The sequence below is a fragment of the Lolium rigidum genome, chromosome 2 (genome assembly GCF_022539505.1).
Source record: "Lolium rigidum isolate FL_2022 chromosome 2, APGP_CSIRO_Lrig_0.1, whole genome shotgun sequence".
NCBI lineage: Eukaryota > Viridiplantae > Streptophyta > Magnoliopsida > Poales > Poaceae > Lolium > Lolium rigidum.
Genome location: NC_061509.1, coordinates 28,322,480 through 28,347,109, shown reverse-complemented (window position 1 = coordinate 28,347,109; position 24,630 = coordinate 28,322,480). Strand labels below are relative to the sequence as shown.

Sequence of the window (24,630 nt, the reverse complement as noted above, 5' to 3'; positions counted from 1 at the left end):
CGTCGTCCAGCGGGCCCGGCGTGGAAAGCCGGCGGCTCATCCGAGCTCGGCTGGGCTGGCGTTTTATTCTCTCCTGACGCTAGCTAGGCTGCTCGAAGCCAAGATCCGTACCACGACCAGCACCACCGGCTCATCCGAGTTTAGCTCGAAGCCAAGAAAGCGGGAACGGCGCGGCGCCGGAGCTAGGGACGAGATCGGATGCAGGCGCGGCGGCAAGATGGAGGTGCAACGTCAGTCGGAGCAGAAGGCGGCGGCATAGGGCAGCCGCCGGCGCTGACCTGGGCACGGGACGGTAGTGAGGTGTTTTCCTTTTTCCAATTTTTTTGCGTTTGGGTTTGGTTCTAGGTCTAGGTCGGGCTAGATCTGGTTGTCTGGTTGACTGGATCATTTCCTGCGTTATGGGTTTGGTTCTGTTGATGAGCAAGGAGGACAGCACACTCCGCTAGACAGGCAGGGCGACATGGCAGATTGATGTCGCCTTGTCAAAAACTGCTGCGTGCTACATTGCTACCGCTGCTACCTAGGTTCAACCATGCACACTTCTGAACTTCCAGATATGTGTTTGTGATCTTCTGATCGCGGTTTAGTTTTGGGTATTAAACTTTTATTAATAGCAGTTGTTGAATAAATATTTTTCATCCACTTATGAACTTCCCAATACATGCATGTGAACTCCCTGGTATGTGTTAGAAAACTTCCAATTGAGATGTAGTTTTGGGTATTAAGTTTTGATTTTGGGGTTGTGAACTTCCTTACATTGAGGTAAACTTCCGAAAAAAATGATGTGAATCACAAAAAATGTAAACCTCCAAAAAATGAAACGAAATTCCGAAAAATGAAGCAAGCATGCAAAAACAAATTAAGTGAAATACGTGAAATAAATTGAAATTTTTAAAAAGGAAGTGAACTTGTAAAAAAATGAAATGAGCTTTAAAAAAATGAAGTGAACTTCACAAAAATAAAGTGAACTTCCATAAAAATGAAGTGAACTTGTGAAAAAAGGAAATGAACTTCCCAGAAAATACGAAGTGAACATGCAAAAACAAAATAAGTGAAGTTCGAAAAATGAAGTGAACTTTCGAAAAAGGAATTGAAGTTCTTAAAAAATGAAATGAACTTAAAAAAATGAAGTGAACTTCCTAAAAAGTAGTGAACTTCTAAACAAATTAAGTGAAGCTCCATAAAAAATCGGCGCCGTCTAGTCCTCCTCGAACAGCTGCCACTCGACGTTGACTGACACGTAGTGCCGCTGGCACGCATTCTTCTTACCGCCACGAGACAAGCGGCTTCATGGTTGTTCATCGACCTCCGGAACGGCCACCCCTTGCCCATGTATTCGGTGTGAGATGGGAAGGATAATTTGGAAAAATGGCAATGGTGTGGCCTCGTCTTCAATTCCTAGCACGCAGCCTTCAAGAGCGGTGGCAAACGGAAGGCGAGTCAGCGCCATTAACGCGGCATAGACTGCCGAAGCGACGACGCCTGCAGTGGCGCACAGAAGACGAAGTGGGGAAGGTCGCTGCGAGGCGGGCCGGAGGGAGACGCATGCGGACACACGTGATGATCGTGTCGTGCCTGTGTGGACGCATTCGCGGCCCAAATTTGGGTTAGTAATGCGTCCGAGCGGATAATCCAGTTAGTATGTGTCGGGCCGCTGGGCTTGGGGCAGACCAAATTTTTTACCGCACGGTCGTATACGTCACTTTGCATCTATTTCCGTCGGGCCGCTGGAGATGCCCTCACAAAAATCAATTCCGGGCGTGCAATACATGGGTGGCACCGCTACCCCCATCAACACAGGCATACATGTTTCAATCTTGCATATACATGTTAATTTTGTAGTAAGCAAATAAACAAGGCATACGACATACATAGTTAAGCTAATTGCTTTGTTACATAGCCGCATCTTTCGAGAAAAAGAATTGAAACCACACTAAAAACGTCATGTATTTTTCTCTCCAGGATGTGGTGTTGTCTAGCACTTCCTAAAATTAATGGGAACTTCTTTAACAATATTTATCATCTTGCTCTCTTATTTTTATCACAAGAGAAAAAAGTGGACGTACCAAGCAAGATGAAACATGTGCTGTTACTTATTTTCTGGTGCGGATTACTCCAAAAGTTCAATGTCCAGAGATCAAGTGTATGGTGCACGTCCCCCCCGGTTCAACAAGTTTTGTCAGCTATAGCTTTGTAACGTGAAAGCACAATAGCAACAGCCTCTGAAGCTAAGCTTTTATGCCGGTTCCTCAACTAATTTGAGCCTTATTCTCTAGCTACACGGAGTATAACCTGTTTATGGTGGATATTGACATAGCTGCAGACAACATGGCATCTAGTAAAACATTCTAGAAATTATGCCTACTTTGGCAAAAACTGCTTTTGTCAGGATGTCTTTTCTCATTTCTATAAAAGTGTACTCATCGTCGATGAAAAACATCACAAGCTCAACATGGCTTCTAAGCAGCTCATCCTAACGGCCGTGTTGCTCATCGTCCTTGCCGTCATCTCCGTTGCGGTGGAAGCAGACTACGACGAGTACTGTCGCGTGGGAAAGTCGATCCCTTACAACCCTCTCCCGGGTTGTCGAGAATACATCACGCGCCGGTGCGGCGCCAGGGGCGGGCAATTGGTGTCGGATCAGCTCAAGCAGCGGTGTTGTCGGGAGCTGAGCAACCTACCGCAGAACTGCCGGTGCGACGCGCTGAGCATCCTGGCGCACGGGGTGATCACGGAGGAGGGCGTTACGGTCAGCGGGATGCAGGCGGTGCCGGGTTGTGACAGGGAGAGGATCCCTTTCATGGCGTCCAGCCTCACGGCATACAGGGAGTGCAATCTGCAGAATCCAGTTGGGCCAGGGATGGACTGCGTGCTCTTCCGTGGTGGCATCAGTTAATTAGCTCAAGCTGGTGTACTCAAATAATATGTTGAATGTTATCGCATGTATCGATGGTGATGCATGGTTCAGCGCTATATATAAAATAAATGGTGGGAACTGTTTGATTTCCTCCTCTTCTTATTTTAAGCTGGAACCCATATATACTGCTTCACCGAAGTTAAACTTTGTTTGGATCCAATTATGGCGATCACCGTACATAACTTGATCACAAGTAGAGAAATAACTAAAATGCCAAAAACAAAGTTTTGCTACTTTAACAAGGAAAATGTTATATTCTATTCAAGAGGTCTAGAATGTCGCAGAGCCATAAGCGGTGAGGATGCAGCCCCTCGGCCCGGTCTGCGTGTCCGTGGTGTCGCACCACTGCCACCGGTGCCCTCTGCCTAGATTCGTTCACCATGATAACCACACGGAAGCTTAGGCGAGCTGGCCATGTCCATGACTCTAAGATGGAGAAGGCAGTTAGCATGACGACGAGCCCGCGACTTGCACCGGAATTTAATTGAGTATGTAGATTAAGCCAGTATCACGTATTTTCGTATTTCCTTTCTATCAATGTAAAAGTACATGACTTGTTTTGTAAGATTTTCGTAAAATATCTTAGAGTTACCGGTTCTGCGTGATACTGGTTTTGATCCCATATTTTTTTTCCAGTTACATTTGTTTGGTTTCGTTTATTTAACAACATCAGATCGGATGGATGGACGGTTTCTAAAATACCAACCACTATAAAACTTGTGATGTTGATTTTGTTATAAGCAAATAAATAAGGCATACAAGCCATGCGTATTTTAGCTAACTGCTTTGTTACAAAGCCGCATCATTCGAGACAAAGGCTATGCATGTTTTTCTTCGCAATGTGCTGTAAAGTGTAAACACCTTCCTTATCCAACACTTTCTAGAAGGCTTCTTTTACGGTACCTTTTACCACTGCTAGGGAGGGGAGAGGTATGATTTCAGCAACGGTCACGATTAACCAATTTAGATTAGATCCGGCAGCCCAGCAATAGGTTTGAAAAAAAATTAAACTAGTAGTATACGGTCTGGCCCAACAATTGGCCCAGCACACGGCGCCGTACGTGACAATCGCCGCCGTCGACATTGACATTCCCTCGTCCTGCATAGAGGGCGACCGCCGCCGCCATCGATACCCCGGCCTCCTGCATGGAGGGCGACCGCTGGCGCCGCCATCGACTCACCAGCGTCCTGCATCGAGGGCGACAGCCTCCGTAGACTCCCCGTCGTCGTGCATCGATGGCGACCGCCGCTGCCGCCATGGACTCGCCGTCGTCCTGCATTGAGGGCGACCGCCGCCGCCATGGACTCGCCCACCGCCACCACCAGGTCAGCCCGGTCCTGCATCGCCGGCACCAGGTCGATGCCGCCGCAACATCGATGAACACCGAGTCTAGATAACATATTACTCTATTTCTTGTTGATCTGAAGCAAATAATCCATACTCTCTGCTCTAATCCGCTATCCCAATGAATATGGTTCTACTTTCTTCTTTCTGATTTTTGTTATTTTCATTTGCTGGAGTGATGAACCACTATGAGCATATTCTGAAGTTCCTTTGCTAACTGCTAATATAAACTGGCTATCATCCATCTTTCAAATTGACGTGGGATATCATCCATTCTTCTTTTTTCCTGAATTTTTCTCCTTTGGTGATGTGAAGAACAAACCAGAATAGCAAGTGCGTTTAGATAACTTGCAGAGAAACGGTAAATTATCACAAGATTCATGCAGTTGATTCGTTGTCATCACATAATTTGATTATTATTATTATTGTGTAAAGCCTTATTTCTTATTAATACTTGGTAATACCATAGGCTAGCATCTCGTTTTTTTTGGGTAGCATTAAATATTTTTTTGTTAAACTCAAGATGTTAACATGACACAATTACAGAGAGAATATGTCAAGGTTCTAGGATCACATTTTACATATAGTACGTGTCGATAGTCATTCGAGCAAGCATAGAGTAGAGAACATGAACGAATAAAGGTAACATAAGAAGTTCAGCAGCTATGTCAACATGGAACTTGGACTTGCCATCTTTCAAAACAGAGGAATCAACTTCTCCCCTTGCCAAATTTAGTGCCGCTAATTAATGATAGCTGCAACAATCCCGAAATAGCTTCCTGGAAACAGTTTAAGAGCAAATACGTAAGAAAAAAAATCAGCTCAAATTATCCAGCGATCATCCCAAAGTACATATGAAAATGGTTTGAGCTACCTGTTCCTGAGTACAGTCTTATCCATTGCTTGCATCTGTTCCTTTTTCGAGAAAATTTGCATCTGTTCCTCATTTGGGTGTGACAATTATCAGGCAAATGGTGTGCATGAATGCTCCAATTTCCCTTTTAGAGAAAAGACCTTCTCAGAGATATATGTATATTGTAGATTTGCACCCATTTGGTGCACGTTATCAGAATGGAACACAAAGTTGCTTTTTGGTACACCTTTTTACCTGTCATAGCCTCCTTGCGGTTTACTGATAGATCATTTGTTCCTCATTAGGGGGGCTGTGACATGGATTTGCACGTTGCCAGATCGGTTTGTTATGTCTAAATAGCATCTGAGTTGTCTAAATAAATCTGAAGGTGATGGCGTGTGCTTAAAATTTGAAGAGGTACCTTAAAAATAGTTTTATGTTCTGAAATACTTTATATGTTGTAAGTACAGTACTCACTAATTGAACACCAGGTCAGGGAGGATAACGGCGCAAGAGTCACATTTGCACATGTGCAGTTTATTTGATAATTTGCAGCATATCGATGGTACATAATCTATAAACATATGAAACTGAAATCTGAAACATTCTCCTGATTTGTAGGAGCAGAAGATACCACTTCTGGTGGTGCACCGCTGGATGCTGACAGAAGGTGATTGCAGGGACGTTGGTGTTGACCGCAACCCCGTCAGTGCGACCATTAGATGCTTTTATTACATGAACTAGTTTTTGTTACTCAGTTTTGTCAACCAAATGAATATGTTCTTCAGTTCAGTAGCTGCGTGTGTACACACTGAAAGCGTCACTGTCAGCTTTGGTCGTTGATCGAATGGACTGCACATCTCAATGATTCATGATTAGATGAATGTATGTATATATTTCGAATTCACTACTTTTGAGAGGTGGATTCTTCCATTTGTTTGGGAACAATGTAAATAACGCCGGCCATCACCCTTGTCACTTTATCTCTACTGGGCACATGAGCATCAGAGTTGAGACGAAAGCTGGGGTTGGCTATTCGAGATACTCAGGTATCTTCTTTTTCTTTTGGAAATCCTCTCGCGTGGATATATAGTTTGAATTGTCAGGTTGGCTATCACTAGCAAATGAAGTGGATATATAGTTTGAAGTGTCAGGTTGGCTATCACTAGCAAATGAAAATGTGCAGTCTTGCTTTTCTTTAACCTACGAGGCTAAATACAGATGTTGCTGCTGGCAATAAGCACAATAACAAAATTGCTTTACTGAATAACAAAAATTCTGAATCAAACAAGATAACTAGCGTAGCTGCCAAATATCTGAATCAAACCAAATGACAATCTGAATTAAATACACGTAGTACCAAACTGGATTAAAAACAACTAGTACCAAACCTAAGAAACTGAATTAAACACTGGATATAAGATGATCATAGCAAACTCCAATCATGCCTCGCCATAAAGACCAGGACCTGTGCCGTCGATCTTGCCCGCCAGGTCTCAAACTTGTGCTTGCAACTCAGGTTTTCCTCCTCGTCAAGGTAGAAATCAGTGCCATCCATCATCAAAGGGCCACGGTCGATCACCTCTTTCACATGTAGAAGAAGATTGTACTCATGCGTGCGCCTTCTCTGTAGGGGAGCGTGGAGCCAGCGATGATTCGATGTCCTCTGGAGATGGGAAATGGGCATATAGCTTGAAAAGGAGAAATAATCTATGTGATTATCTCATGCAAGGCCTTCTTATGGAGCATGTCGGTGGCTTCTTTATCTCTCTTCCCGGCAGCTATAGATATCGCCACCCTAACCAGTTGCTTTGCTATTCCCTGAGCACATTTTCCACACAAAAAATGCTTCAGCCTCTGCGTAACAGAACGACATAGAGCTGTTCTGGGTCTCACAAATGAGGTTAATAAAAGTCGCTATTCTATGAAGTTTTCGGACACGAGACCATGATTCTTCGAGGCAGAATTCAAGCTTCAGAACCCTCCTTTTCAGCTCCTGAACAGTTCTGCCCTGCTTCTTCAACTGTTCAACAAAAACCATCTTAAGTAAAAATGTAGCACTTTGTTCTGTGGGTAAAATAGCAGCTCCGACCAAAAGACATGAGCTTTATAAGGAAATGTACAAAAAGGCTACAAGACGGAAGACATGCATGATATGATATCGATATGACGGCAGGCCTCTGGTGACTTCAGTAGGGTTGCAGATATATGTCCAGTGTACTTGAATGATATCATTTCATACAATTGATAACCTGATAACTGTCACTTTTTTAAATGAATAGTTCATATTGAGTTGGGCGCACCTATTTCTTGAGCTATTCGTCTTTTGATGCTATTATGGAGATTGAGATGTTTTGCTTTTATTATTTTTGGAAGTACTTTATTTTTTGGCAATCTTCTGCATATTTTATATGAAGGACTATCTCGTTCAACCAAGGGGCATGTGATGTACTGTGCTTGTAAGCTATTTAAATTTCGAGGCATTTATATAGCCATGTCCTTTGTGCCTGCTTATTTCCAAATGGGTTTCAGGTACTTAATTTGAGGAGTTCAAATTTTACAGTATATATACTAATGTATATGGCACTCAAGCATTGTTACTTGTTCCTGGAACTCCAAACGAATATACCAACTACACAAATTTATATCATGTCCTACATTGATATTCTCCAGGTGCTACACTTACACTGTCAATTATGTGTTGTTGGGAAGTTTTTGTCTATGGCTAACCAAGTGCTTCAAAATTTGAAAGGAAAGCAAGATGTCATGGATCTGCTAGCGACTAACCTGAATGAATGAAAGAGATACAATCTGGGGTACTTCTAAATGGGTTGGAGAAGTCCGATATCCCTGAATTCCACAATTTGTTCGGTTAACTTAATTGTGTCATAAAGTCATACTCTTTTGGAGAGATGCTTCTGAACTAATTCAATTAGTAGCTGTCTTTGGAGAAAAAATTGAAATAGTGTTGTCAATCTTTGTGTGACAAAGCTAATCAATTGTAATTCTCGTTGAATACTTTTCTGATTTGTTCTTCATAAAATTGTGACTTCACATTCTACTGAATTCTCATGGAACAGAACAATATTTGTATATAAACAATCATGTTGAGCCAGTTGCTTAGATACCTCATCTCTCACCGGCATGTCTGTATGCAGATCAAACTCATCAAAAGTCTAAATGTACAGAGGACGATGCATGTAACGAGCACCTAATTTAGATCGAAAAAAATACATGAAGCAAGAATCAAACGCACCTGCAGCTTGCAATGGAAGCCATAGACATGATGAAGGCGACGCCTCCCATCGGCTCCTACCACGAGACAGGCGGCGCGCCGCAGTGATAGCCAGGCACCGCTCTCGGAATCGCGAGGTCGGCTTGGCCGCCTTGGCGAGCGGCGAGGACGGCACCGTCGATCTTGGATCCACGCGAGGCCAAGGGCCGAGGCCGCCGCCGCCGAGACAGTATTGTGGGGATGGCGGAGGGAGGGGGGAGGGGTTAGGGGACACCGACGGGAAGCAGGTCAGCGTCGTTGACGCGCGAGCGGAGAAGACCGGCAAGGGAGATGAGATGCCGGAGAGGAGAGGATGCGCGTTGGCTGGCGCGGTGACACGCACGGACGTCCAGGACGTAGTCGGAAATGCGCTGGGGTGGTTGCGTGTCGAGGATGAGCGCTGGTGTTGGAAAAGAAGACGGGGGCGAGGAGACGGTGGCGCCGGAGTTGGGAGAGCGGCGGCGGTGGCGAGAGCTCCCCAGCATGGCAGTAGAATGACGCCCGGATCTAGTACTGGCAGATCTGGGGCTGGACAAATCTATCGGGCTGGTCCTGTCTATTGGGCCGGGCCCGTATCTAGTATTTTTTTTCTGAGGTGAGAAAATTTGCAGAGGTATGTAACATACCACTCCAGTTTTGAACCGTGGTATGAATTGATTTGGTCCATTGGATGGACGAAAATTAATGGCCATAATTCATTTGAGGGTACCACAAAAGAACTCTTCTAGAATTAGTGAGAACTTCTTTAACAATATTTATCGTCTTGCTCTCCTTTTTATTACAAGAGAAAGAAGTGGACGCACCAAGCCAAGATAAAAACATGTGTTGTTACTCATTTTCTGGTGCGAATTACTCCAAAATTTCCATGTCCAAAGATCAAGTGTATGGTGCACGACCCCTGGTTTAACAAGTTTTGTCACATGTAGCTTTGTGACGTGAAAGCACAACAGCATCGGCCACTCAAGCTACGTTTTTATGTCTGTTCCTTAACTAATTTGACCTTTTATACCTTCTCCGTCTAAAATAGATGTCTCACTTTTGTATGTATATGGATATATCTAGAAGTATTTTAGTTAGAGATACATCCATATCTAGATGAAGTTGAGACACCTATTTTTAGACGAATGAAGTATTTCTCTAGCTATATAACCTGTATATGATGGATAGACAATTACATAGCTGCAGAAAACATGGCATTTAAGGTGGTCATCTTCACGGTGCTCCTCGTCCTACCCATGCTAGCGGCAACATCATCCATGGCAGCTGATGTTGGAACGGTCTCAAACACGCCCGGACAATGGTGCTAGCCGGGGATGGGTTACCCGGTGTACCCGTTCCCACGCTGCCGGGCGCTGGTCAAGCGGCAGTGCATCGGCGCCCTGGTCACCGAGAGCCTCAAGGAGGACTGTTGTCGGCAGCTCGCCGCCGTCGGCAACAGCTGGTGCACATGCCCGACGCTCAACTGGATGCGGCTTGGCATGTACAAGGAGCTGGGAATCGCCGATGTCGAGGGGACGGTGGCCATGGAGGTGTTCCCGAGGTGCCAGAGGGAGGTGATGGACCGCGCTGTGGCGAGCCTCCCGGCGGTCTGCAAGCAGAGCATCCCTGTCGGATTAGGCAGTGTGTGCGACTAGCTCTCGTACTATCAGCCTGAATAGTGCTTTTTACTGGATGATGTGCTAGTGTGTGTGCATGCATGAATCATCATATGCATGTTGTGTGTGGCGCATGAAGATACATGATGTTGAATAAAGTCATCGTTAGCAGTAAAAGAGTTGTCATATGTAATGAGCATCACTTTTGGAGAATGTGGACTTCGGGTGTTGTCTTCGGTGGTAGTTTGCTTGTAGTTTGTATTGATGACCAGATTACAATGTCGCTGAGATTGGCTACGGTCTACCTAGGCTAGGGTTTGCGTTGCGTGATGCTGCGCTCTAGGATTTCTTAGTCTTTGATCGGAGGCCCATAAATACTATCTCTCTCCATTGCTCGCATTCTTCTTCGACGCCTATAATAATTAGATAAAGTCAAAATTTTCAAAGTTTGACCAACTATATAGAAAAAGTGTCAATATCTATAATCCCAAATTAATTTTTTTAGAACCATCATGAAATATATTTTCATATTATGTGCATTTAAAATTGTAGATGTTGATATTTTTGGTATATATTTTATCAAACTTTAAAATTTTGACTTCATCCTAATTTGGGAAAGATTATAGATTCATTCACTTTAGTTTGTATCTAGTCTACTTAGTCTACTTTTAAAGTGTAGGTTCACTTGTTTTGGTTTTTTATCTAGTCTACTATAAAAGTGTCTAAAACATCTTATATTAGTGCACGGAGGGAGTGCATATTAAAAATGTGTCCTAAATATTTGGTCAAACTTTAGTAGTTTGACTTTTAGAAAAAATTAATATAAACCTTATTCTTCTAAATGGAGGTAGTTTATATCTAACGCATCCAGCCTGACTTCCTATGGTGCTTCGTGGTAGTCGCTCGTCTCGGCACAGTCTAATTGTTCATGCAATCGCTTTGGATCTCTTTCTCAAGATTCCCTAGTGCCCATGCACCATTGGCACTTGTTATTGGCTACATTCCCTTTATAAAGCGACCTACTAGTAAGTGGATAACGATCAAATGCTTCAGGTGAGAGAGATTGTGGGTCGGAGGCGCCATTACAAGACCCGGCCCAAAGCGGCCCCACTCGCTAGCACGTAACGGTCACAAGTGACAGTCAAGGACTTTGACCCGATGGCAACCCTCCATCCGAGCGTTTGGAACAATTTGAGACAAAATTTTGAGAAAACGTAAAGACAAAATGCTCGGAGAAAAATGACTACAACTAAGTAAGGAGGGACACGAACATAGAAATCTCAAATTGAAGGACCATCGAAAAGTCTTTAGGTATAGACTTGAAAAATTACTAACCCTCTTGAATTGACCATTACATGTGTAAAGAATAAGAAGTTGGTAATCCGGATGCTATCTATAAGCTACATGTTGCTTGATAACTCTCCCATCCGACATGGCGTGTACGGAAAAGAACGGTGTATGCGGCATCGAGGGACCTTATCCATTGGTAAGTAGCCCATGTCTTGAGCCTCGGAGCAACTGAACTGATATGCCATTACTCTTTTGGAGGGTGTATGGATGAAGACAACCTCCTTGTTGGGATGAAACCCAAATATAGATAGATGACCACTAATACGATTGCTCGTGTCATCATCCCCATCATCATGGTGAGCGCATTGTGTGGCCGAGGAACCATCACCGTGTTCCGAAGGGAAATTGGGCAGCAGAGAACGAATGTCGACGTCGCGCCTCAGGACCCACTTCATCTGCGCACATGTCTCGTCGAGGAACCAAACCTGGAGTCCGAAGCCGTCTTGACTTTTGAGCAGCGCACAGTAAACCCCGCCATCGGATTTTCCAAGGTACCAATCGGTCCAAAACACTTCCATGTCGTCACCACCATCTGGCAGGTTTATTACCTGGTACGTGTGATCTACCAAGTTTATCCTCATAACGAAGTTGCGCTGGTGCACGTATAGCGCTCCCCGCCAGTAGGCGGCGTAGCTGTGGTTGGGAGTTGGGCACCATAGCATGTCCTGGACTGTCCCTCGGGCCTCCCCTTGGCGCCTGAACTGCTTCTTCTCCCACAGCCTCGTCTCGGACGAGAAGACGCGGATTGTGTAGGAGGCAGGAGGCCATTCTCGCGCCTTTGTGGAAGGCCTCACCTCTTGGCAATCAGGCCATGGCATGAAGGGGATGGAGTTGATCAGCAGCACCTGGTAGTGCGGCGATATGGTCGGGTCGAACACCAGGAAGCCGTCCTCGTCCTCGTATTCCGGTTCCTCCTCGTATCCGTAGAAATCATCGATGCCCAGTAAGCGGAAGGGTGGTGGAGAGGGCAGGCGCGCCCATTGTCCGGTGGCAGGATTGAGCACCGTCGAGCTCCCTACGCCATTGCCGAGCAAGAGCAGCCCATTGCAGTGCTGCACGACCCTGAGAGGATCGTCGTCTTCCTCGGTATCGAAGGCGCCGGCGGGTACATGCGTGGATGATGGCTGGTGCGGGAGAGCGAAGTAGTCCGGGAGCATATCGTGGTTGCTGGGGTGGGTGAATATGCCTGACAGGGCGATCGGCAGGCCGCGGGCGTCGATGAGGGCGCGCCATGTCTTGCAGACGCAGCGCGACGTGGCGAGCACACGCGGTGTGTCCAGCCGACGGAGGACGGCGTCGAGGACTTCTTGTGGTAGCCTCTGCATCAGATCCTCCATGGACGTCGTGGCTAGCTAGCTAGATCGATCGTACGTGTTGCTTCTCGACTTGTGTTCTTCGATCTATCTCTTCCTCGAAGGGCCAACAAAGGGGATTCTATTTATTGACTAGGGATGTGCATGTGATGGATCATGGAATCCGATTCGGTTCGGGGCTAGTACGTCCTCCCGATCGATTGTGCAGTGTACCGTGTACGTGATCGTCTCGGTCGGATCCAGGATGCATATAGTATGTACGTACTGTACATGTTGGAGTCGGGGTCGGACTCTTTTTTTTTGTGTGGACTCGGAGGCCGAACATATACGTACGTAGGAGGCGTCTCGTCTGCTCCTTGAGGTTTGTTCAGGTCGTGTCAGTGCCACTCGTCAGAGTTAATTACTGTCAAAGTGTTAAGAAGGTTCAGGTGGCAGATGGCTCCTTATAGAGAGTAACAATTCTTACTCCGCCGGATCTTGCTATGAGGGGATGTTCGGCGCCAGAGTGGACATGGCCGGTGCTCTGCAGGTTTGGAAATCGCGCGCACCCCCAAACTGCAAAGTGTTCATGTGGCTGGCAGCGCGCAACAGGTGCTGGACGGCTGACAGGCTTAGTCGGCGTGGACTTCCACACCCGGGATCTTGCCCTTTTTGCGATCAGGGAGACGAGACCCTGGACCACCTTCTCATGGGTTGCGTCCTAGCGCGTGAGGTTTGAGCTGTGTTTCTACGCCTCTGGGGCAAGCTCCACTGGATGCCACAGCCAGACTCCACCCTCGTCCACTGGCTACAGGATAAGAAGGGGGGCCCGGGAGGGGACAGGGACCTCTGGACAACGGTGGTGCTCGTGTGCTGGACCCTCTGGCGTCACCGCAACGATGTAGTTTTTGAAGGTCTGGCCCCTTCCAGGGCCGTGGTAATTCACAAGATCTCAGAGGAGGCTGAGCTTTGGCGAGCTGCTAACTTGTTTAGAGGCACGCTTGTGCCGGTGGAAAAGTGGAGATGTCGCGAGTAGTTGCTTAGGTGTGTGTGCTAGCCTTTAGGGTTAGTGTGGGTGCGCTCGTGGCTTCTGTGCCAGAGGCGTGTTGTATCTTTTGGCCTCTTGGCCACCCCTTCTATGAAACCGATACGTCTTTCCATGACGTATCCTTGAAAAAAGATCTAACGGCTCACGACGTCTGACGTCTCCGAATTTTCCGTACTGTGGCTTAGAGCATCTTCAGCCGTCTCCCCGACGAGGCTCCCGGCAGCCGTTTTTACATTCGAACGGTGTTATTCGGCTTAGCCGCTTCTCCGGCTACTCGTTTTCCCCCGGATTTGGCCTTTCATCCGTCTGGAGAGCCCAAGACATCCCCGGCCCACCGGGGTGCGCTCGGGGACTCCGGACGAGAGAAAAGCGGGAACGGACCCGCTCTATCGGCGAGAGAACACACGAACCCCACCACTTTGTCGTCGCAAATCCCCCTTCCCTCCCGTGTCTACCGGGAAGATGGCTGGAACTTCGGCGCTCCCCGGGCCAAACTTTCGTCAATCCAGCGCTACGCCGGATTACGGCCTGGAGAGCACCAACGGCTGGAGATGCTCTTATCCAGAGCTGTCGATGGCCGGGTGTATATAGACTAGCTGGCATTTTTTCCGAAAGATGCTTTATTAATTAGTTTTAGTATTAAAAACATTATTGTTTGTACATAGCTAAACATACCAAATAACGATAGTCGCTTCCATCCTAATAAGAATTCTTGACCTTCGTGGAGTCCCAACACGGCCCAGTGGTCCTTCCGCCACTAGGTGAAGGCGCACTCCCTCCTCTTTCCCTGTAGGGCTTGTTTGGTACTAGAGTTTTGGTGGGGATTAGCGGGGATAATCCGCTCTAAAATTCAAATCCCCATTTATCCCCAATATATGTTTGGTGCTAGAGTATGAGCGAGTTTAACCCCACTTTTCCCCAAATTTAGTGTAATTTTTTCAATCCCCAATACTCTACCCCTATGACGTGGGCATTACCCTTCGGGTAACTGTTGTTGCCCTATCCTGTGCGGCCCAACTGGAGGCCCATGAAGACACCCGATGGCAAGGAGGGCCACTACGTCGGTGTCGAAGAAGGTTCATTGAAGAACAAGACAAAGGAACGAATCAAAGCAAGGAAAGTTTAGGACTAGGATCTTTTGTAACCTAGTCGTACCCGGACAGAACTCTTGAGACCTGGCTCCCTATATAAGGGCCAGGAGAGGGGCTGCCGGGGGACGGACTCAATCTTAGCAACTTTAGCCACCAGAAGTATAGAGCTAGGGTTTCATAGCACTTAGCCTCCCGACGAGATCATAGCCGAAACCTTTGGCACCCCATTGTAACCCAATATTTGCATAATCAAGATCAGAGAGGCATGACGTAAGGGTTTTACCTCATCGAGGGCCCCGAACCTGGGTAAACTGCTCTCCCCGCTTGTTTGATAACCGATATCTCGTGTCAGCCTACATGATTCCATCTACCCTAAGCCCCAAACTGAGGGCATTGCCGAGGAGTACCCTCGACAATTGGCGCCGTCTGTGGGAAACCTGTTGGCGCAAGGCATGTCATCGGCAGTACCGGTCACGTCTGCAGCGTTCGTGCTGGAATCACCAACGCCATCAGACCCGAGAGATTCAGTTCGCTGCAGGTCCTTCGAGTTCGTACCGCACACTGAGGCATCGCATCCGATCTCCACAGAATCGCGCGGCAACAAGGATACTACTTTTGGTGGTGTACACTTCATCATCGATTCCAGAGGATTTCTTCGCCTCCCTAGTTCAAGTGCATCAAGCCCAAGAACTTCGGCTCCAGAAGGTATCGTGCCAACAACAGCCTTGGCAGCCCTATCCAGGAGTGCGGGAGAAGGCAGCCGAAGCAGCTTCGGCGCTATAGAGGAGCAAAGGGAAAAACGAAGGGATTCACGCCGTGAAGAAGAAGAGTAAATCGCGACTCGCCCCCGACAGTATGAGCGAGGATGCCACAACATGCAGCCGATCAAGAGTCGTCTTCGCACGCCTTACCTATCGGCCACGGAGCAACTCAAAGCACCGTGTTATCTACATTCTTACATCGACCCAAGGAAGTTGGTCATGTGGGTGGTATTATTCCCCATTTAGTTGAGGGGGGGGGGGGGGGTCGGTATTGCAGTATGCAGATGATACTATTATTTTTATGGAGCATGACTTACATAAAGCGGTTAATATGAAACTTATATTTTGCATCTTTGAGCAACTATCGGGGTTAAATATAAATTTCCATAAGAGCGAATTATTCTGTTTTGGTAAAGTATCAGAAATGGAACACCAATATAAAGAAATATTTGGGTGTGCATCTGGTTCTCTGCCGATTAGATATCTGGGAATCCCAGTTCACCACCGTGTGCTCCGTAATTCGGAATGGAACCCGGTGGAAAATAGATTTGCCGCAAAGTTAGGTTGTTGGAGGGGAAAGTTGCTTTCGTATGGAGATCGCCTTACCCTTATCAACGCGGTTCTTACTAGTTTACCCATGTTTATGTTATCCTTTTTGAAGATTCCGGTAGGAGTAAGAAAGAGACTTGATTTTTATCGGTCTCTCTTCTTTTGGCAATCAGATGAGCATAAGAAGAAATATAGATTGTCTCGTTGGAATATAATTTGTAGACCCAAGGATCAAGGGGGTTTAGGTATTGAAGTCCTTGAACTGAAAAACAAATGTTTGCTAAGTAAATGGTTTTTCAAATTATTAACTGAGGAAGGAGTGTGGCAACAATTGCTACACAATAAGTATCTCAAGCATAAGACTTTAGCCCAGTTTGAGGAGAAACCCACTGATTCCCCATTTTGGAAGGGATTAATGCGGGTTAAGACTGAGTTTTTTAAGAGGGGCAAATTCAAGGTAGGAGATGGGTCGAGGATTCGGTTTTAGGAAGATATATGGTTGGGTGATGTGTCGTTAGCGCAACAATATCCGTCTTTGTATAATATTGTCCAAAGAAAAAATGTGTTGGTATCTACGGTTTTGAGGCAAGTGCCTATTAACATTGGTTTTAGGAGATCTCTAAATGAACATAAGTGGAATCGGTGGTTGCATCTATGTGAGCGTTTAATGTCTATGCATCTTACTAATGAAAATGAGAAGTTTATTTGGAACTTAACAGAGTCGGGTGTGTTCTCTTATAAATCTATGTACTTGGATCTTATGAGTGGACATACTAGATTTTTGCGCAAGTACCTTTGGAAGATCAAAATTCCGCTCAAGATTAAAAACATTATGTGGTTCCTTAGTAGTAAGGTGATGCTAACTAAGGATAATTTGCTAAAGAGAAAGTGGACAGGTTGTCAAAAATGTTGTTTCTGTGATGAGAATGAGAACATTGACCATCTATTTATTTTCTGCCCGTTCGCAAAACTAATTTGGAGGATGGTTTTCTTTTCTTATAACATACCTCCTCCATCCAACATTACTAATATGTTCGGTAATTGGTTGAATGGAGTGCCTAAAAAAGATAAGGAACGTATTTGTATTGGTGTTTCTGCAATTTGTTGGTCGATATGGACTAGTAGAAATGATATTGTGTTTAATAAACCGAAGGGAACCAATTTTTTTGCAGGTTATTCTTCGTGCGGTGCATTGAATACATGTATGGGCATACTTATTTCCGGAGGACCAGCAGGATATTATGGCTACTGGATGCAACCATCTAGTGACGGTCACTCGAAACTGTTATTTCCAGGCTACTGGATAGCGGCATATTAGAAGAATAGAAGATGGATAGTTTTTGTATACTTTTCATCTTTGTTTGGTTGGTCCTTGTCTCGATTTTAGATACGGCATGATTGTAATAAACACGCATTTTGAACATCTTTAAATAAATAAAAGGGTTGTGTGCATCGATTGATGCAGAGGCCGGGGCTATGCTCCCATATCGGAAAAAAAAATCGTCTTGTGACCCTTGTGACCCTTGTTGAGTAATGAAGCTCCTTTTTTACCTGAAAAAAAGGTGTGCCGACACACTGAACTGTTAGTCAAGCTGGAATGGCCTGTTTGTTGGTGGCACCATGGACAATGGATCGTGGTCGCATCTCACAAAATATAAGAATGTTTGTGCTTGATCGATTTCAGGTTTCTAACAAACATCGGTACCGACAATTCTGTACAGTGAGTGCGAGTAAAGAAAAATGGTTGTGGGCTAATTCGTCAAAAGCACGGCAAAGGACAAAATTAGACAAAATTATCAGGCTGCTGCTGGTAGCTAATCTTGATGGATAGAACGGCCGGTACTCGAGGAGAACAATCAATTACGCGCACGCGGCGGACAGGGAGCACAAATAAACAGCTCGTTATGACGATGTATCACAGTGCCTGCCTAATGATGCAGAGCCGTTGCGTGCCTTTTCCCCTGCGAGGGTACTGAAATATTAGCAAAACAATGGATTATATTCGGTTCAAATTCAAACTAAAGTTGTGAATTTTGTTTAACTTTGACGGAATAGGAACGACAGAAATACGAAATACTCCCTTCGTTCGTATTTAATTAACACCCGGACATGCAAACATGATTTACTAGCTAGCTTGTAGCGCACGTCAATTAAAGAAGAACAAAGGTATAATTTCGAAAAAAATTCTAAATATTGGTGGTCTCGGAATTCCCCCCCCTTTTTTTTCCTACGGTATCTCCTTTCTCTATTTCCCACTCTTTTCTTATTGGTTAATGGCCATGGTTTTTTAGTCATTGTATAGTCACCGGGTCGTTTTCCAAAAATCACGGCGACTCGCGACTATATATCAACTTATGGCGACTATACAACTTTATTGGTCGACTATACATGAGTCGCAGCCTCAGGCAACTCACTTTTGAGTCGCGACTCAGAAACCATGTTTATTGCCCTTCATGTTGCTAGACAACTTGTACAAATAGTTTGTTGTTTACTCAAACAATCTCTCATATAAACTAGCCTCATCAGAGTTTTCTTACTGATGTTAACTATTGGAGCTATCGTAGTCGTCTTACCAGTCGCTACTGAGGCAAGCCACCCGCTCTTCCCGCCTCTCCTTACTCCACTGTCCCCTGCTGTAGAGAGGGATGCAACTCACAATGTATTGATTGGGTGCATATGGCGTTACATATATAGGCCACGTCCTTGACTATACAAGGAATGAGGCGGGCCCATCTGGATACACATCTGGATATACATAACTACAGAAGATACACATCTGGATATACAAGGATATGTATCTAACTGGGGCTTTATTTGGGTTGAAAGAGACTTTTGTGAATCTCGAAAAAAATCTTAATAATCAGTTTACTTCACTGAGCTCCGACGAGACAATCCTAAAACATCACCGCAAATTCTCATTTTTTTGCTATATTCAAAATTCTCAATCAGACTAGTGAATCTTTTAGGAACAATATTTGAGAGAATGAAAATGGATTGAGCGAATACCAAATCCCCTCACATTCTTAAATCCATTAGGGTGGAAATGCCATAGAGGTGGTGATGGGGGGCGCCGAAAGAATGTTATGTTCACTCTCAAGGACACATCAAACTTTTTGTTGTATATATATATCATGTGATGAAAAGTAGCTGCTAGAATAGTTTGTCGAATATTTAAAATTTTAGATGAAATTAGCAGGCTAGAACACAGACACCACATGGCAAGTGGCAACTTTGAGCTAGCTCACATGAGTACCTGACGATCATCAGAACCATCGGCCGTTGCTTAGCAAAGGATCCAACGTCGAACAAGACCTCCACGGTCCAGCAGCAGAAGTTGCAGCTGGTCTTCCATAGCTGCAACTGCGCCGGCTCGACGCCGTCGACGAACTCGGCGAACTTGTCCGGGAGCCGCTTGATGCCGAGTGGGTCGTCGTCGATGCGGAGGAGGAACTCGAAGCAGGACTCCTCCTGCGAGGACGAGGAGAGCGTAGGCGACGGCGAGCGTGGGGCCGTAGCTGCTCCACCACGGCGGCCCCTGCCCCGGCCACGGGGGCGCCCAGGGCCGCGGCCTCGACCGCCTCGCCGGCCACCAGGACCGGCCATGGACTTCCTCGCGGGCCTGGCTGCGTCACAGGAACACCTAGGCGGCGCTTCGGTCGAGCTTTGTGGCGGCTAGGGTTTCTTTGGAGGAGTGGATGAGGAAGAAGACCGCGCGCCCCCTTTATATAGGCCGACGGCATGCGGTGGCCGCGGTACCTGAGGATCATCAGAACGATCTACCGTTGCTTAAGAAAGGATCCAACGGCGAGGAGCCGCCATCATCACGCCAGGCAGGCAAGCATCCCGTTGCCATCGTCACGCTCACCAAGCACGAGCACGACGCGGCCTCTTCAAGTCTTCCAAGCAAGAACCATAGCAGAGATCCCACCCGCAAATGGTAGCTCGCCTCTAGCCCTCTACTCCCCTCCACCACCACCCACCTACCACCTCGCGCGCGCCATGCCGGGCCTCGCGGCCGCCGACGCCGCCTCGCCGCCGCCCGCCGCGGCGCCGGCCCCGCGCCGGCTCTCCTCCCCGCTCCCGCGCCGCGCGCCGCCGTCCCCCTCCCCCTCCTCCGCGTCCCGCGCCGTCGGCAAGCCCTCCCGCAAGTCCCTCGGCCCGGACACCACGGACGAGGCGGCGCTCGACAACCCGGATCTGGGCCCGTTCCTGCTCAAGCAGGCGCGGGACGCCATGGTGTCCGGCGAGGGCGGCGGCGCCGCGCGCGCGCTCGAGTTCGCGGAGCGGGCGGCGCGCGCGCTCGAGCGCCGCGGCGACGGCGCCGAGCTCGAGCTCGCCATGAGCCTCCACGTCGCCGCCGCCATCCACTGCGGCCTCGGCCGCCACGCCGACGCCGTCCCCGTCCTCGAGCGCGCCGTCGCCGTCGTCACCCCGCCCGCCCCCGTGCCCGCCGCGGAGGGGGAGGCGGAGGAGGCTGTGCCGCAGGCTGAGGAGGAGGTGAGGAAGGGGGAGGAGTGGGCGCTCGCCGCCTTCTCCGGCTGGATGCAGCTCGGCGACACCCACGCCATGCTCGGCCGCATGGACGAGTCCATCGCCTGCTACGGCAAGGGCTTCCAGATCCAGATGGCCGCGCTCGGCGACCGCGACCCCCGCGTCGCAGAGACCTGCAGGTACCTACCTCCGCCGTTTCTCGATCCAGATCTCACTCACCGCCATTCCTTCCAAGTTCATTTACTGTAAAAAAAGCAGATTTTTTTTGCTGCTTTTAGCTTTGTACGATGCTGCGGATCTCGGCAGAAACAAACGACACTACGATCACAGCAAACGCAAGCAAAAATCAACAACTGATCAAATGTGCTGCCTTTGTGCAATGAGCAGGTACTTGGCGGAAGCGCACGTGCAGGCTCTGCAGTTCGACGAGGCGGAGAAGCTGTGCCGGAAAGCGCTGGAGATCCACCGGGAGCACAGCGCGCCGGCGTCGCTCGAGGAGGCGTCCGACCGCCGCCTGATGGCGCTCATCCTCGACGCCAAGGGCGACTACGACGGCGCGCTCGAGCACCTCGTGCTGGCCTCCATGACCATGGTGGCCAACGGGCGCGACGTCGAGGTCGCCACCATCGACGTCGCCATCGGCAACACGTACCTGGCCCTCGCGCGCTTCGACGAGTCCGTCTTCTCCTACCAGAAGGCGCTGACGGTGCTCAAGTCCGCCCGCGGCGACGACCACCCGTCGGTGGCGTCCGTCTTCGTGCGCCTCGCGGACCTCTACCACCGCACGGGCAAGCTCCGCGAGTCCAAGTCCTACTGCGAGAACGCCCTCCGTGTCTACGCCAAGCCCGCGCCGGGCGCTGCCCCCGACGAGGTCGGTGGAGGCCTGATGGAGATCGCGGCCATCTACGAGGCGCTTGGGGAGCTTGATGAGGCCCTGAAGCTGCTTCAGAGGGCGCTGAAGCTGCTCGAGGACTCGCCGGGGCAGTGGAGCACCGTCGCGGGGATAGAAGCGCAGATGGGCGTGTTGTACTACATGATAGGGAGGTATGCCGATTCGAGGAACTCGTTCGAGAGCGCCGTCTCCAAACTGAGGGCCAGCGGGGAGAGGAAGTCTGCGTTTTTCGGTGTCCTGCTCAACCAGATGGGGCTAGCTTGCGTGCAGCTGTTCAAGATCGATGAGGCCGCGCAGCTCTTTGAAGAAGCCAGGGCAGTCCTAGAGCAGGAGTGTGGCGCCTCTCATCCTGATACACTTGGCGTGTACAGCAACCTTGCTGCCATCTATGATGCCATGGGAAGGTAATTTCTTTTCTGATCATATATATATCTCTGCAGAACAGTTATGTGGTGAATTTCAAACATTGATGGTGTGCATAATGCATTTAGGATATCTAGATGGTTATTACCATATACTCTGTTTGTTGCGGCATCTGGCTCTCCTTGTTTCTGTAGAAGTAAATAGTATGCTGCTTATGATTCTACTGTGCTGTCTGAAGGGATTTACACGTGGGGTTCCACTTCTTAGTTATGATGCTTTGTTAAATGTTCAACAGGCTGTTTGGTGGGGCTGGTTACTTAGTTTTAATAGCAAACAACCAAGAGATTGCTTGATGAATTGTTGGTTTGATCATTCCTGCCATGTGAAGGCATCTTCTATTTTGGTGGCCCATCATCTAGTTGCCCACATGTTGCTGCATGCCAGCAAGTTGTGTATACCAAATGATCTTAATCTATGATAAGTACCCTGAGACAATTTGTTGTTCTCGGGATACTAACATGCCTGTTCCTGCTGAGTCTAATCATAAAAATATATCATCTGCAACTTTTTGCTTTGTTATTCATATTAGATTGCATGTTTCTGTCGCTTGATTTTTTTTCCATGCGAAGTAACATGCCATTGGGGACTACAACATAATAGCCACTGTTTTCCTCCTCTAAAGATGAGTAGATGGCCAAAAAACGAACAACTGATCATAAACAAACAACTATCCAACCAACAGCTACATGCCTACCATTTACCAACCGGTGCCAGAAAAATATCAGGCAGAGCAAAACAAGATCAACCACCTTCCCAACTTCAATCACTTGATTGTTAGCTGACACATGATTGCCTTTGCCATGATCTTATCAGGGTGGAGGACGCGATCGAGATCCTGGAGCATGTGCTGAAGGTGCGTGAGGAGAAGCTTGGCACAGCTAACCCGGACGTGGAGGACGAGAAGCGGCGGTTGGCAGAGCTGCTGAAGGAGGCGGGGCGGTCCCGGAACCGGAAGCAGAAGTCGCTGGACAACCTGTTTGGAAACAGCACGCAGCGCGGGGCCAAGAAGGACTCCTCCGGAGGGCGGCGGTGGTCCAACTTCGGGTTCAGGAGCTGAGGAGAAACACCATTGCGTCAAGTGCCTCACCTGGTGCTGGTGCTGATGGCCTCTGTAACATAAGGAGAGAAAGGGGGGGAAAAAAAGAAGGAGAGCCCACGTGTAAGTAAAGAAAATGTGTTGTTGGTAGAGTAGGAAGACCGAGATGATTTGTGTTCGTTCGCCGTTTGTTTGGCATGTGCTGCAGCTGTGCATTATTTGTCACCGGAAGTATTTTCCCTGGAAGTTCTTTTGTTTGTGTTTGTTTTCACAGTTAGTTTAACTGTATCTTCTCTTGTTGTTGTATCTGGATAAGTAATATACAGTGTTGTTTGGTTGTGCTGGTGACTGGTTGATGAGAATGGGATAATCTACCTGTGTGTTTTGCATTGCTTTGCTACTTGGAGTACATACTTATCTATCACACGGTACCCCTGGGATGGTTTCTGGAGTTTCAAAACCTGTGATGGTCTCTCCGCATCTCTTGCTTACCCTCTGCACGTCTGCAATGTCATGCGCTATGCCTTCAATAGTAAAGAGTGTTTACTTGAGAAAATTCTTGATTTAGTTTTCAGAGCTAGCCCAGTTCTGGGTCTGCTATTGAATTTTTCTTGTTCCTGATATGCACCAAAGTAATGGAAGGCTTCACTTGGGCCTCCTGTGCTGCTATGATGAGTTATCCTGGGCCGATGGTAATGGAAGGACAATCAAAACCTGGGATCCTCCGCCAGGTCCTCCTCGTCGGAGCTCTCCCCCACCAACGCCCAGAACCGCGAGCCTCTACCCCCTGTAAACTCTGGCAGCAGGGAGGAGGGGCGCCTCTGCGCCTTAGCCTCCACCGCCGGCGGCATGCCGTCCTGGTCGCATGAGCGTGGTGTAACGGTCATATTCCTATTGTGGATGAGAGCTGCCAACCGCGTACGCTCAGTTTTTCAAGGAAACTCAAATCCCTAAACCTTTCAGTTGGCGGATCATTGAAGTTTTGAGTTTCAATGATTTGAGACTTGCTTCAAATTTGCAAACTCAAGCACAAGAATTCTTGAGGTTGGTTAGAAGAGAGACACGTGGATAATTCTTGAGGTTGCAAATTTGAAGCACTTCTAACGCATTGTGCTTCATGATTTGAGACTTGCTGAGACCTCAAGTCCACTCAAGCGTCAACTTGTAAAGATACTTCTTATTCTTTAGTCGGGTTTCCGCTGGATGATCCTTACTTAGCATGTCAACATTACTTATCACCAAATCCCCACGAAATTGGTTCAGATTCTTCATTAATGTAACTCCTTGTACCTGCTTGGCTGCATCGATACGGAACAGATACATTGGATAACTAGAAAACTAGCGGGAATAAGAGAATACATGTTAACTAAAATCCTCCCAGAAAAGAAAACCACAATAAAATAGAACACATAGAAAGACACCACGATCTAAAGAAGAAGAACCAGTGAAGGTTTCGAGTGAGACAAGAGTCAAGGCACAACGCCATAACGGAATAAATGGGCTAGGCCCAGATAAGCGATGGGGGTGTGCAGTGGTTGGTATACACTGACCTGATCGGTGTATATCTATACCACTATATAGTACACGAGTTTTTGAATTTGAATTTACATCCGGCCAGTTCTACAACCTTCCTGTCTGTGGACCTTTGAAGTTATCTGGACCGTTGATTTACATGTTTAAGCTGCTATGTGCCGTTCATCAGACTTGAACTTA

At 47.4% G+C, this 24,630-nt stretch overlaps 2 protein-coding genes, 1 long non-coding RNA gene and 1 pseudogene across 3 annotated transcripts; 3 read left to right on the top strand and 1 right to left on the bottom strand.

Annotated features, from left to right (window-relative positions):
* The first annotated feature begins 2,452 nt into the window (after positions 1 to 2,452).
* LOC124689420 (17kDa alpha-amylase/trypsin inhibitor 1-like) lies at positions 2,453 to 2,896 on the top strand. The gene has a single exon (XM_047222955.1). The coding sequence runs from the start codon at positions 2,453 to 2,455 to the stop codon at positions 2,894 to 2,896; it is 444 nt and encodes a 147-aa protein (XP_047078911.1).
* Positions 2,897 to 6,421: 3,525 nt separating this feature from the next.
* On the bottom strand, positions 6,422 to 8,457 carry LOC124686163. The gene is made up of 2 exons (XR_006997742.1): positions 8,372 to 8,457; positions 6,422 to 7,138 (listed from the first exon to the last, which is right to left on the bottom strand). It is a non-coding gene; the product is annotated as an uncharacterized LOC124686163 (long non-coding RNA).
* A 1,122-nt stretch (positions 8,458 to 9,579) lies between these two features.
* LOC124689419 lies at positions 9,580 to 10,023 on the top strand (annotated as a pseudogene).
* A 9,985-nt stretch (positions 10,024 to 20,008) lies between these two features.
* On the top strand, positions 20,009 to 23,259 carry LOC124691493 (protein KINESIN LIGHT CHAIN-RELATED 1-like). Its single transcript, XM_047224771.1, has 3 exons — positions 20,009 to 20,745; positions 20,954 to 21,862; positions 22,695 to 23,259. Exons 1-3 carry the CDS (start codon positions 20,075 to 20,077, stop codon positions 22,936 to 22,938), a joined length of 1,824 nt encoding a protein of 607 aa, XP_047080727.1. The 5' UTR covers positions 20,009 to 20,074; the 3' UTR covers positions 22,939 to 23,259.
* The last annotated feature ends 1,371 nt before the right edge of the window (positions 23,260 to 24,630 follow it).